Source organism: Carlito syrichta, unplaced genomic scaffold, assembly GCF_000164805.1.
Source record: "Carlito syrichta isolate Samal-C Ts95f unplaced genomic scaffold, Tarsius_syrichta-2.0.1 Scaffold301835, whole genome shotgun sequence".
Taxonomy (NCBI): domain Eukaryota; kingdom Metazoa; phylum Chordata; class Mammalia; order Primates; family Tarsiidae; genus Carlito; species Carlito syrichta.
Window position 1 is genome coordinate 26717 of NW_007245931.1, and position 14515 is coordinate 41231.

Here is a 14515-nt window from a genome sequence, read left to right on the forward strand (position 1 = left end):
GTGGCTGGGAGCGGCCACTGCACTCCAGTCTGGGTGACAGAGTGTGACTCCAACTCAAAAGAAAAAAGAAAAATATTCCCTAAACTGATTAGTAAAGAGAGATGATTCGCTTTTTATTTGATGGAAGGAATTTTTTTATTTGATTTATTTGATAGAAGGAAGAAGAATTTAAGATCAAATTTAGAATAATGAATCAAGTGTAGTATTATATTAAATAATCTAAGCATATGAGTAAAATCACTATGCCTAAAAATTATAAAGAAAGATTATTCAAATTCAAAAACATTTTTGAACAATTTTTGTACAAGGAACTCTCTTTGGTGCTATAAAGAATGCAGAGTTGGAAAAAGACTTGCAAAAATAACTTACAATTTTGTAAGGTAAATAAGAAACAAAAACAGCAGAGAATATAATATCAATATCTTTAAGTATAAGAAAACTAGCAAATACTTTAGAATAAATGTTTGTCATGATCATAATTCTACAAGGCTAGCACTTATTGCATATTGTATTTAGAAGTTTAAAAGAGAAAAGTGACCTTTAACTGAGCTCTTCATAATTGGGGGTTGGGTTTCTGAGAGGGGTGGTACCTTTTTAAAAATTTTTTATTTTAAAGATGCGGGGTACAATTTAGGGTTAGGTGTACAAATGTTCATTATGCAGGTGCCCTTGTTGATGAGGTGTGCCCCTCTCCCCCAGCAGATTCCCACTGCTGCCAATCCCTTCTCCCCTCCCATCCCCCAGTTTCCCTCTACTGCTGATCCTTTACTTATAGTATTATGATAATTGTTCAAGGTCTGCTTATGACTGAGAACATATGATACTCAGTTCTTTATTTCTGAGAAGTTAATAATTTTGTCCTTCTTTATGGTCGCGTAACATTCCATCATGTATATGTACCACATTTTTTTATCCAGTCTTCTTTCGCTGGGCAGCATGGTTGGATGCATGTTTTTGCTATTGTGAACAATGCTGCAATAAACATACATGTGCAGGTATCTTTTTCATAGAGTCATTTGAGTTCTTCCAGGTATATTCCCAGTAGGGGAATTGAGGGGGTCATATTGAGGGTCGATTTTTAGATCTTTTAGAAATCGCCACACTGATTTCCACAGAGGCTATTCTAGTTTACACTCCCACCAACGGTGTAGAAGTGTTCCCTTTTCCCCGCATCCTCTCCAGCATCTGTTGTTTTTTGAGTGATTGATGATGGCCATCCTGACAAGTTAGGTGGTATCTCGGTGTGGTTTAAATTTGCATTTCTTTGATGACTAGTGAGGCTGAGCATTTTTTCATGTATCTGTTGGCTGCTCATATGTCTTCTTTTCAGAAGTATCTATTCATATCTTTTGCCCACTTTATGGTAGGGCTATTTGTTTTTTTCTTTTCGGCACATTTGAGTTCCTTGTAGATCCTAGATGTTAGGCATTTGTAAGACATACAGTTGGCAAATATTTTTCCCAGTCTGTGCGGTCTCCCTGCTCTCTTGATGGTTTCTCTGACTTTGCAGAAGCTTGTCAGTTTGATGAGGTCCCATTTGTCTATCTTACCTCTTATGGCATGGGCACTTGGGGTTTTCATCAGAAATTAGTTGTCACTTTCAAATTCCATAAGGGTGTCTCCTACATTTTCTAAGGTTCTTATAGTTTGAGGTTTTACATTTAGGTCTTTGATCCATTTAGAGTTGATTTTTGTGTATGGTGATAGGTAGGGGTCTTGTTTTAATCTTCTGCATGTGGTCAGCCAGTTTTCCCAGCACCATTCCCTGAATAAGTTCTCCCTTCCCCAGTGGTTGTTAGTGGAGGCTTTGTCGAAGATGAGTTGGTTGAAAAGTTGAGTTTTGCTTCTGGAATCTCTGTCCTGTTCCATTGGTCTATAAACCTGTTCTTGTACCAATACCAGGCTGTTTTGATTATTTTAGCTTTATAATAAAGTTAAAATCTGGGAATGTGATACCTCCTGCTTTGTTTTTGTTTTGTTTTGTTCCTGAGGATTATTTTGTCTATTCGTGGTCATTTATGTTTCCGTATGAATTCCTGTATTGTCGTTTCCAAGTCTGAGAAGAATGCTGCTGCTATGTGTTAAATCTGCAGATTGCCTTGGGTAGGATGAACAGCTTAACATGATTCTTCCAATCCATGTTCATGGAATATTTTTCCATTTGTTTGTGTCATCTTTGATTTCTTTCATTAGTGTTTTGTAGTTTTCGTTTTAAAGGTCTTTCACATTCCTGGTTAGAAAGATGCCAAGGTATTTCTTTCTTTTTTTTTTTTTTTTGGTGCCTTTTTTTTTAACCTCTACTAGTCTCATCTCATAAAGAGAACACAAGAGTTCTAGAGTCTCTAGAGTCATCTAATTCTTCAAAAGAAAAAGTAGACACCATCAGGTAGCACATTAAGTTTCTCACACTCATAGTTCCCAAAGCATATGATCTGTGTGTATCCCTTTGTCCTTCCTTATTGCAATTGAGTGTGTACCGCCTCCTCTAGGAGAGCCAGCTCTCCGGATACTGTGCTTTCCTGACTCCCCAAGAAGCTCAGACTCTTAATTATGATCCCTATATTTTCTATATCTCCTATATTTTCAGCTTCTTTCCTCCCAACTAGATCCTTCCCACAAGCATTTGAGCAAACTCAGGGTTTCCCAAGCAAAACAAAACCTCACGCAAACCACCTAATAATTTCTGTCTCTCACCTTACTTTTATAGCCAGACTTCTCAGAAGAATCCTCTATGTTCACTGTCTCCCTTTCCTTACCTCCTGATCACGTCTCAGCCACTCAAATAATGAACTTCTCCCTGAAGTCATCAGTGACCTTCATGTAGCTACATCCAATGATACTTTTTAGTCTTCATCTTACTTGATCCTCTCTGTAGCATTTGATACTGTTAACAGACTTACCTGCTGTGAACTTTTTTCTTTGGCTTCTATGACACTAACCCCTCCTGCTTTTCCTCCCGCCTGTGGGTGTTGTTTCTCAGCCTCCTTTTGACAGATAATTCTTGTCCACTTGACCTTTCATACTGGGGCCTGGTATATGCCCTGAAGAGTAGTAGGAGTTAAGGTCAGAGATGTAGGCGGGGGCTTTATCATCCAGGAACTTCATGGAAATAATAAAAGTATTGTTGTCAATGCTAATAAAATTATCCCTTTTTATGTATAATTTCATAAAACAGTTATGGTGGAATTTTTATTTACATAACTTGTACATATTACCATTAAGGAGCAACAAGCATTGAGAAGTATGATCTCCGTACAAATATGTGGACTCCTGTAGCAAATATGAACGGAAGGAGGCTGCAGTTCGGCGTTGCAGTGTTAGATGACAAACTGTATGTGGTTGGAGGAAGAGATGGACTGAAGACTTTGAATACTGTAGAGTGCTACAACCCCAAAACAAAAACTTGGAGTGTGATGCCACCCATGTCCACACATAGGCATGGCCTTGGTAAGTATAACTATGCAGAGTCACTCACATATCATATAGTACATGGCCAAAGCATTTTTACATTCTGTACCAGGCAGAAGACCAGGGCAGCAGCTACTGACTCAGCACCAGGCAGTCTCCAAGCATTCCTCACATATCCCTGTTATCTGAGAGGCGCAAGCAGAGAAACCATAAATGTGGCAGCAACCAGTACAGGGAAAGCATGGATGTCTAAGGATTTTTAGTATAGCGTGATGGTCTGACGTGTCACCTTTTTACATGTGCTGACAATTAGTGTTATGTAACTTAATTGAAATTCTTATTTTAAAATCTTAAGCATTATTGTTTTTCATTTATATTCCCTAATTTAAGCAGAGATGAGTAAAAAATCCAGAAAAATTTTGAGGTGGCACAGGGAGTATAACAATAGAAACTTCTTATCCTTTCATTTAATAACTAACTTAGCAGACATTGATTACCACATACTATGTCCATGCTTTTCCTTCTGTATATGTACAAAGATTAGTAAGACACTCTCTTTACCTTAAGGAACTGAAGGCTCATTCTAAGATGCATAGATGAGAATGTAGGGCCTTCTCTTTTCTCAGTGAAACAGTAGAAAGAATTGTTTGATGAGAGTGAAGGAGGTGGAAATAAAATTAGATGGATCTTGAATATGTGCTTGTATCATCCAGCTATATAACAAACCCCTCCAAATGTAGAAGCTTAAAACAACAACCATTTATTTAACTCACGGATCTGTGGGTCAACTGAGTGGTTCTGAGTGATCTTGGCTGCTTTAGATGATCTCTGCTGGGTTTTCATGAATATGGTGGGCTGACAGATTGGCAGGATAATCTCGGATGTCGAGTGGTAGGCAGATTGTCAGCCTGGGTAACAGAGTCAACTAGATCACATGCCTCCATTCAGCAGGCTGGCCCAGACTTTCTTCTGTGACGTGGCCAGTCAGAGTTTCAAAAGCAGTAAGAGAAGACAAGCCCCAACCACACTTTCCAAGCTTCTGCTTCCATTATGTTTGCTAATGTCCCACTGACCAAAACAAGTCTTGGGCAAGCCTAGAATCAAAGAATGGGAAATAGACTCCACCCCCTGATGGGAGGAGCTACAGAGTCATATTGCAAAAGATGTGAATTTGGAGAAGGAATTTGTGGCCATATTGTCAACTTATCACAGTTTAGAAAAGGTTTAAAGTAGTTGCAATAAAGAATTTGATAGGTTATCATAAAAGATGGATGAGTAGCAGTGAAGGTATAGTTGAGTTTAGACAGCATGGTATGTATGATACTGAATTTATTAATACTGAGCAGAATCAAGACTGCCCAAAAAAACCAATAGCCAGCAACAAAAACTCTCTAGGGATGATGACTGGGATGTAAATAGTGGTGGGTACAATAAAAGGTACAAGAGGCATGGAATTCTGCTCATCGTAATTAGTTCTCAGTGAACTAAGTTTCAAGTCTGTAAGAAAATGAAACCATAGGATTAGGGCTAAGGTACCGAGAGAAGGAGCTTAAAATTAACTACATGAAATTCAACAAAACAAACTATAAAACATTACTCATGAGCCCTTAAAATCAGCTATTATATTGGCATAGATGGGAAGCTATATCTTAAGCACAAATGAGACTTATAAATTTGGGTTGACCGTAAAATCCAGGATCAGTACATGTTTCCCCCTCCCCAACCATGGGAAAAGAAACACATTTCTAACTAAGGATAAAGCCTTTTAGATATGGTATGTGGAATATGATTGCTGATGATCCCTCTGTGTTTTGTGCACATTACATCGTGCATTGAATAGTATTAGTTGCAGGTGCCATACAAAAGACTGTTGAACTGCAGCAAGTTGAAAAGAGTATGATCATATAGCTGAAACTGTCTTGGTTAAGCCCTCATTTAAAATTTTTTGTGTCATTCAGAACAGCATTGTTTTTTCTAATTTACCTTATAGTAGATGAATATTATTAATTTGAACTTATAAAATAAACCTTTATTTAAGAAACACTCCTTTTGTCTCTTCATATGTGGGAATTATATGAAGATTTCATTTGAAAAAGAAGTTCTGCTAACATTATTTTTCAAAGCCATTGTTTAAGGGGTTTGACTAGATAAATTCTTTAAGTTTTCTTCTAGTCCTTTGAATAGTTACATATTACACATATATAAAATTGGAGATACATGCATATATCATAAATATGGATATAGTATGTGTATATATCATATTTACATGCATATGCACATTTTATGTTATTTAAATATACTACATATAACATATGTAACATCTATAAAATATACACATATAAATATGCATATATACCATTATAGAAATATACATATCATATATAAATATACATATAGTGTATACTTATATAACTATATGTGTTGTACACATATAAATGTGTGTATATATGTGTGTGTATATAAAATATCCAGGAAAATATTCATTTGCAAGGCACATATATAACAGATGAGCAGAATAATATGTTGGTTTGGTTCATGCATAAGTGATGAATGTTTTCATCTTATGTGGCCATGATCTCATAAAATGTATGTATTTGTCTTACAGGGATGTTTTTGGCCCTCAAGTGGCACATGTTTCTATTTCACCTGTCCATGATCATGTCATGCTTCCTCTCAAAACCCTCTACCTCAAAACCATCTCAGAGCCATCATGAAGATGGTCTTCCATCTCATTCAGAATAGTCTACAGAAGAGAGAAGTTCAGAGTTCTTATCTCTCTGACTATCATGCCCAGCATGATCTGGGTCCATACTCTCCCTCATTTCCTGCACTCTCCCCCAACTAACTCTGCTCAGCCAAACTGGCCACTTTGCTGAATTTCAGACACTAAGCCTACCTCAGGACCTTTGTACATACTAGTCCCTCTTCCTCACCTTCTCTTCCCCCAGGTGTCTTTATACCTAGTTTTCCAACTTCATTCACGTTCCTGCTTAAATGTCACCTTATCAGAACACTCTCCCCGACCCTCTCTACCCTTGTACTCCTCTCTGTTCTTTTTCATTAGCACTTTTCAATTTCTGAAATATATTTTGTGTCTGTTTCCTAACTAAACTATAAGGTCTATGAGGTCACAGCCTTTATCTGTTATGTTTTGAGTGCCTGGCACTTAGTAGATACTCGATAGATATTTATTGACTAAATTAACAAATGAATCTGGTTTGACTCCCTGGTGATAAATCATACCAATAGATTGTGGTATCAAATCTAACTGTAGTAAAATCTCATGAATTTGAATTAATAGGAGGAGAAAAATAAAAATGCTTTTTAAAATATATCATATTTTCAAATTATTGAAAAATGCTTTAAATAGCAGCAATGTATGCATCTGGCATAGTTTTAAAATAACTTTCCACTGTTGTATCTCAAAATACTGCATCTAAAACTTTTAAGACCAGAACTACAGTGCTATTTCCACCCACCCACCTGCTAAGAAGAGCAATGAGGAAGCCAAATATCTATTTCAAAAATTTTTGCTTGGTTCAATTTGTATGTTTAAGGTTTATTGTACTGATATTTCAATTAAAATGTGATTTTTTTATTTTTTATTTTTAAGATTAGCAGCAACTCATAAGACCTTTCTTTTTTCCTGTCCCCTTATAGGTGTGGCTGTGCTGGAAGGTCCCATGTATGCTGTAGGAGGGCATGATGGCTGGAGCTATCTGAATACAGTGGAAAGGTGGGACCCTCAGGCTCGCCAATGGAATTTTGTTGCCACTATGTCCACCCCCAGGAGCACAGTAGGTGTGGCAGTACTGAGTGGAAAGTAAGGAAATATGTAAAGTTTCGTTTCAAATGCAGTATACCAGACTTGTTAAGCTCTATCATTTCTAACTTGAGCTATACATAGAGAAGTACTTTGAGTGATTCGCAGAAACTTTTAAAATAATGTCTCTTTTTATAATAGTTCTAAGTATAAATAACTCAACATTAAATTAGGATTTCATTCTAATATGCAAATACTATACATTTCATTAGGATTTCATTCTAATATGCAGATACTATACATTTCTAGTTATTTTGAATAAAGAAATGTTATATAAATATTCAGTATTAATAAGTTGTATGGTGAAAAACTGTTGGCTTATTTACCTTTAAAAGCAGATGGTCCTTTAAAAGTAGTGTAGTCTCAATGTTTCCCTAAAAATTCCTTCCATCTTTTCTACTGATTTATCTTTACTTTTCCTTCTCATCATATCCTGACCAACTGGTGAAAACTAGAATGGATTTAAAAAGAGGTGCTATCTTGCTTCTCGTCTTGGAATAGACAGGTTTAGGTAGAGGTGTCACCAGTATCTCTTACTTAGAGATGAAATAGATATCTTTTTAGCCCTTCCTTCTTCCATAAAATGTAGCATTCTATGGTTGTTAAAGAAAAGCTGTTTTCTGGATACCTTTGGCTTACTTAGAATGCTTTATTTATCATTCCAGAAAGAGGAAGTAATCAAAGTTAGAGACTTAAATTATTTATAGAATTGTGTTATTGATTATTATAAGAAAATGGCAAAATATTAGTGAAATATTTATTTTTTGACCTAAGATTTTATTTCCTCGGGACCTATTAGTTATGTTTTGCTTTTTGCTATCTTTTTAGCACTATTACAAATAGTAACATAGATAAATGGAAGTAGTTTTTTAGATATATCTGATCTCTATGCCCCGTCCTTCACTTGTTTTAGCTAAAGAAATAACTGTAAAATTCATCACTACATATCTTTCCATTTTTTTTTTTTATTTTTTTTATTCAGGGTCTCACTCTGGCAGGCTAGAGTGCTGTGGAACAATCACTGCACTGTTAAAAAAAAATGTTTGGACCATGTTTGACAGAAAGATACTTTATTTAACTATGAATTGTTCAGGCTACCCTTAAGCCACATTTATAGATTCAAGTTTATAATATTTACTTATAAAAATCAATGACGAAGAAATCTGTTTAAAAGAACACCCAACTTATTTCTGTTTTGTTTTGATTGTCCATTATGAAGAAAATCTTTACTCACAGATAAAAGGCTGAAACACTAGCAGTTATTTTAACTATTAGAGCAGTTTAATTGGAATCTCAGGAAATTCTTTAATTCAATTGACCAAATAGTTTAAAAGTAGTACAAAAATTTTTTTCTGACCGGGTGTGGTGGCCTATAATCCCAGTAGTGTTAGGAAGCCAAGGCGAGTGGATTGCCTAAGCCCACAGGTTCCAGACCAGCCCAGGCAACTTGGCAAGACCTCATCTCTACGGTAAATCAAAAAAATTAGCCGGGCGTGATAGTGTGCACCTGTAGTTCCAGCTACTTGGAAAGCTGAGGTTGAAGGATCACCTGAGCCCAGCAGGTCAATACTGGGGTGGCCATGTGTGTGCCACCGTACTCCAGCTTGGGCGACAGAGTAAAGTTCCAACTCAAAACAAAACAAAATTTCTAAGTTGAATCTCAAACAATATCTACCAACAACTTGCATTCATGATCTTAATTTTAGAAGTCAGGCAAGACCTAAATCTTATTTTGAAATATATACAGGTGGTATAATACTCTCATAAGTTGACATAATATTTTTCTTTATTGTAATAGATACTGTCATGAGGAAGAGACATGAGTTCTGTGTCTTGCATGGCATTTAGTTGGGCCAGGTGGTATTTTTGAAAATTATAAATACTTTTTTTGTTTTTTATTTTTATTTTTTTTTGAGTTGGAGTCTTACTCTGTCGCTCAGACTGGAGTGCAGTGTCCGCTCCCGGTCACCGCAGCCTCGCCTGCTGGGCTCCGGCAATCCCACCTCAGCCTTCCGAGTAGCTGGGACTACAGGTGCGCGCTACCATGCCCAGCTAAATTTTTGATTTATTGTAGAGATGAGGAGACACCAAGTTCCCAGGCAGGTCTCGAACCCGCGAGCTCAGGCAATCCACTCACCTCAGCCTCCCAAAGCACTGGGATTACAGGCTGAGCCACCGAGCCCAGCCTGTTACTTTTAAAAATTTGAATTTCAAATGATCTATTGTTTTTGGATCCCCCTCAATTTCTCCACAGAAACCTATTCTTAGAACAGAGTTTGAAAATCATTGCTTAAGATAATGATTCTTTAGGAAGAATTACCAGTACACTTTAACTCTTCATAGTAGCTCAGTATAAACATTGTCTGTACACTTAAAATTTCCTAAAATTGCTATTTTCTAAAAGAACACAAATAGAAACAGAATTGATTTTTCTTCATACATGCTTAAACCATGCGTACTTACCATGTGCTAGGCACTGTTCCAAGTACTTTAAATTTAAGTATTAATAATCCTATTAATTAGGACTTATAGACAGAATGTTCAGATAGAGGTTAAATAACTTGTACATAGTCATAGTATGTACAAGTGGTGGAGCCAGGATTCAAACCCAGAGAGTCTGACACCAGAGTTCATGCTCTTAATCACTGTACTACACCATTTTTCAGTGACGACCAGTGAATCCACTATTAGGAGGGTAAGATGCCTTATTGTAGTGTGTGTGTGGTGTGTGTATACACACACACGCATGTATGAATTATTTTTAATGATATTTCCTATTGAAGCCTTCTAGTATTCTGTGATCCATATGCACATAATTATTCTACCAAGTATTGAAGATAAGAATAGATTAATATTTAAGTACAGAAACACAAATAAGTTACTAACAAATACAAATTTTTAACAGATTAAAAACAACTTTTTGAGTCAGGATCTCACCTTATTTCCCACACTGGAGTGCATGGCACAGTCACAGCTCACTACATCCTACTGGGCTCAGGCAATCCTTGCACATCAGCCTTCCAAGTAACTGGGACTGCAGGCGCACACCACCAAACCCAGCTAATTTTCTTATTTTTTGTAGCGACAAGGTCTTGCTATGTTGTCCAGACTAGTCTTGATCTCCTGGGCTCCAGCAATTCTTTCACCTTGGCCTCCCAATGTGCTGGGATTGCAGGCCTGAGCCATCACACCCAGCCTAGAGAATATTTTTAACAGATAAAGTTTCAAATAAATTTCAATTTCCATACTATTAATATAGTTTAAGTGTAGAAGATATTGCTATAACCATATGTTGCTGTCCAGGTTATGGTTATGGTTATCTTATTATTTAAGAACCAGTTTGGGTGACATAGTTTCATTATGAAATCTGTCTTTAAAATATGCAGATTTACCCAAAAATACTTAGAGTTTCAATGGATAGAAATTTGGTATAGTTCAAATATTATTTCTTAATAAATAATTTTTTAAATAGTTAAATATAAACTAAGGCATCTAAATTCGAAATGTGTAGTCTTTTAGACAAGCAGCAATTTACTCTTTTAAAAAACTAAAAGGCCAGGCTCGGTGGCTCAGCCTGTAATCCCGTGCTTTGGGAGGCTGAGGTGAGTGGATTGCCTGAGCCCGCAAGTTCAAGACCTGCCTGGGCAACTTGGCAAGCCCTCATCTCTACAATAAATCAAAAACAAATTAGCCGGGCATGGTAGCGTGCACCTGTAGTTCCAGCTACTTGGAAGGCTGAGGCAGAAGGATCGCTGGAGCCCAGCAGGTGGATGCTGCGGTGGCCGGGAGCGGCCACTGCACTCCAGTCTGGGTGACAGAGTGAGAGTCCAACTCAAAAAAAAAAAACCTAATAGAAAAATGTCTGGCCAGGCTCAGTGGCTCAGCCTGTGATCCCAGCACTTTGGGAAGCCAAGGCGAGTGGATTGTCTGAACCCACAGGTTTCAGACCAGCCTGGGCAACTTGGTGAGACCTCGCCTCTACAATAAATAAATAAAAATTAGCCGGGTATGGTAGTACGCGCCTGTAGTTCCGGCTACTTTGAAGGCTGAGGCAGAAGCATCGCAGAGCCCAGCCGTGGGGTAGCCGTGAGCATGCCACTGCACTCCAGCCAGGGCGACAGAGTGAGACTCTGACCCCCCCCCAAAAAAATACACACACACACACACACACACACACACACAGAGCTTCCCAAATAAATAGTAAATACAAGATTTTTTTGCTTAATAAAAAGCACTATGTTCAAATATTTAAGATATTTTACAAGTATTTTAGATTCAGAATAAAAGATAATTTCAAATTAGTACCATATATTGATTGATAATGAATTTAAATGTATGTTCTAGGTAACATTCACATGCCATATTTATTTTAGATAACTTATATTTTCTGCAGTAATTAAAATTAGTGAAGGATCATTGTACATGCATAATAAATAAATATTTATATGCTATTGTTCAAGCTTACTTTTATTCTCCTATATCACTATTACAAGTACATTCCAGTGAGTGCTGGCTGTACAACTGCTCATTAATATAACTATGTATCCTGATTCTGCATCTTACTTAAGCCCAGTAAACCCCTGTTTCTTCAGCTGTGAAACAGGGATAATAGTGGTTTCTAATAGTATCATTGTGACAATTAAGTTAATACTTGTAAAGTACTTAGCTATGGTAGGTAACCAGAGAAAGTCAGTTTTCTTTATAACCAAGTCCTATCTTAGCTATTTAAAAAAATAAGACATGGTTGTGAGCCATGATCATCGTGATCATGCCGCTGCACTCCAGCCTGGGTAACAGAGTGAGACTCCAATGAAAAAAATAAAAATAAGGCATAGTTTGTATTTGTATACCATATTTGATCTATTTTAAGACACACATAACCTTCTAAAATTGTAGTGCATCTTAAAATCAGTGGTGACTCATCAAGTAGATGACAGCTGTGAAATAGTTGTCATTGCCTTTATGTGTAATTTATGTTTTGCTTTTCATGTGTACATATAGTGATATATGACATATTTAATTCATAGCATAACTTCTTTCTTAATAGCACATAAATGAGTGTGTCTTATTGTTGATGGCACCTTAAATTTAGTGAAAATACAGTAAGAATAGCCTCGTTGTCCTAGCTGTAATAATAGCAGAATTTCTTATTCATTATTTCATCTGCGTTTTTTACAGACTTTATGCGGTTGGTGGTCGTGATGGAAGTTCTTGTCTCAAGTCAGTAGAATGTTTTGATCCTCATACAAATAAATGGACACTCTGTGCACAGATGTCAAAAAGGAGAGGTGGTGTAGGAGTAACAACCTGGAATGGATTGCTGTATGCTATCGGGGGGCACGATGCTCCCGCGTCCAACTTGACTTCTAGACTCTCAGACTGTGTGGAGAGGTAATTTCCTGTGAAGGAAAACTAGGAACAAAAGAAATAGCTAGGTCTCCGATACTTCCAGGCAAACATCTCCTTACTGAGCTTTCACCACATACTAGACAGTTTCCTAGAAACTCTGTAAACACTGGGTTGGTTCTCTCATATTACTGCCTACTTACTTAAGCTTTACCTTATAATTGATTGCATAATTTATTAATTGAATCATGGCAACCATTTATTGTGCACCTATTTTATGCTGGACACTGCACCTAATAAGAGAAAAGGAGCTTGATGAATTTCAGACAGAATGACTCAGTAGCTATAGGCTAAATAAGGAATGAAAAGGATAAAGACACTTCTGACACACTTTGATGTAAAATGAAATAACATAAAATAATAAAATAGAAGGCCAATTATAAGGTCTGTAAGCTTTAAAAAGCCATCTGAAATGGCCTCATGAAGCTCAAGTGTGGGGCCAGGTAGAGAACCTAATAGCAGTGGAAGATTCAGATGATAGGTGAGATTCCCATCTGGTATGTTCAGTCTAGTTCAAGGAATAGAGAGAACTGAATGGATTTAGGAGGAACAATCAATTGGAGCTTGTCTGAACACGCCAAAGCAGAAAGGAACACAGTTCGTACAGGAAACTAAAAGGCGGCTGGAGAACAGAGTGGTGGAGAGAGTGGCAAGGAAGGAGGTAGAGTGAGGTGGGGCAGGAGCAGATCATGTAGAGTTGAGGCATTGTTAAGGATTTTGGATTATAAAGAGGAATAGGAAGCTAATGAGTGCCCATGTGTGGGGTGAGAGAGAGTGAGAATGAGAGAGAGAGAGAGAGAGTTGAACTGATAATCAGATTTTGTTAAAGGTTAGTATGATTAATAAGTTGTAAATGACTAGAAGAAGGATAAAAAGTAAAACTGAGGTTTGTTGATGATAATGAGTGCTGTCTTAACTCCATTTCCTGATACTATACTAGAATACCTGGTACTGAGTAATTTATAAAGAAAAGAGATTTATTTGGCTTATGGTTCTTCAGACTTGAAGTTCAAGACTGGGAGACCACATCTGGCAGCTTCTGATGGGGGCCTCATGCTGCATCGTAACATGTCAGAATCAGAAGGGAAAGTGGGTATGCAAAAACACAAAGCAACTTCACTTTATAAAAACCATTCTTGTAGGAACAAATTCATTTCTGCAAGAACTAACCCACTCTCTCAAGAAAGATATTAATCCATCTTATTGACCTAACTACCCCTCAAACATTGTTACTCCTAAACACATCCCAAACATTGTTCCATTGCCAATTAAATTTCAGCATGAGTTTTGGTAGGAACAAATTCAGGTAGTACTACAAACCACAACTAGCACTTTCTGTGTAATGATAAGCAGACTTGGTTTTTGTTTTTTGAGAAAGCAGGAATGTTACACCTGTATTTCACTAGTACTAGGGAGAAAACAATTCAGACTGTGCTTGTTACATGTCATAATCTAGGAAAGGAATATGGAAGTCCTTATACATTTTGCTCCATAAACTATGAGCTCACTGTACTACTGTACCCAATGAAAAACTGTTCATTAATGCAAGAGGTTTAGAAGCAACACAGGTGGTCTTAGCATGATGTATCTGCTCTTAGACAATGTTGGGCAATCCTAGTTTCACCTCATGAAAGGAACAAGAAGGCCCAAAAATGGACAGCTACAATGACTGAGGCTGTAAATCATCTCATATGGAGCTTAATGCATTGATTCCCCAAATTTTCAGTAAGCAATCTAAAGCCTGAAAGCAGTTTTCAGTATTTACATTTGCTCCCCTTAAGTGTTGTACATCTGCTAAATGAATCTACAATACTATATGTTAAAAGTTTTCAGCCGGGCTCGGTGGCTCAGCCTGTAATTCTGCACTTTGGGAGGCTG

At 37.1% G+C, this 14515-nt stretch overlaps 1 protein-coding gene across 3 annotated transcripts in view; it reads left to right on the forward strand.

Annotated features, from left to right (window-relative positions):
* Nucleotides 1–14515, forward strand: part of KLHL5 (kelch like family member 5) — a 51805-nt gene that overhangs the window by 19351 nt on the left and 17939 nt on the right. For all 3 annotated transcript variants that reach the window (XM_008055365.1, XM_008055366.1, XM_021711051.1), the window contains exons 6-8: nt 3223–3447; nt 7069–7231; nt 12410–12622. In XM_008055365.1, the coding sequence (XP_008053556.1) occupies nt 3223–3447; nt 7069–7231; nt 12410–12622 (601 nt within the window). The remainder of the gene's footprint in view (nt 1–3222; nt 3448–7068; nt 7232–12409; nt 12623–14515) is intronic.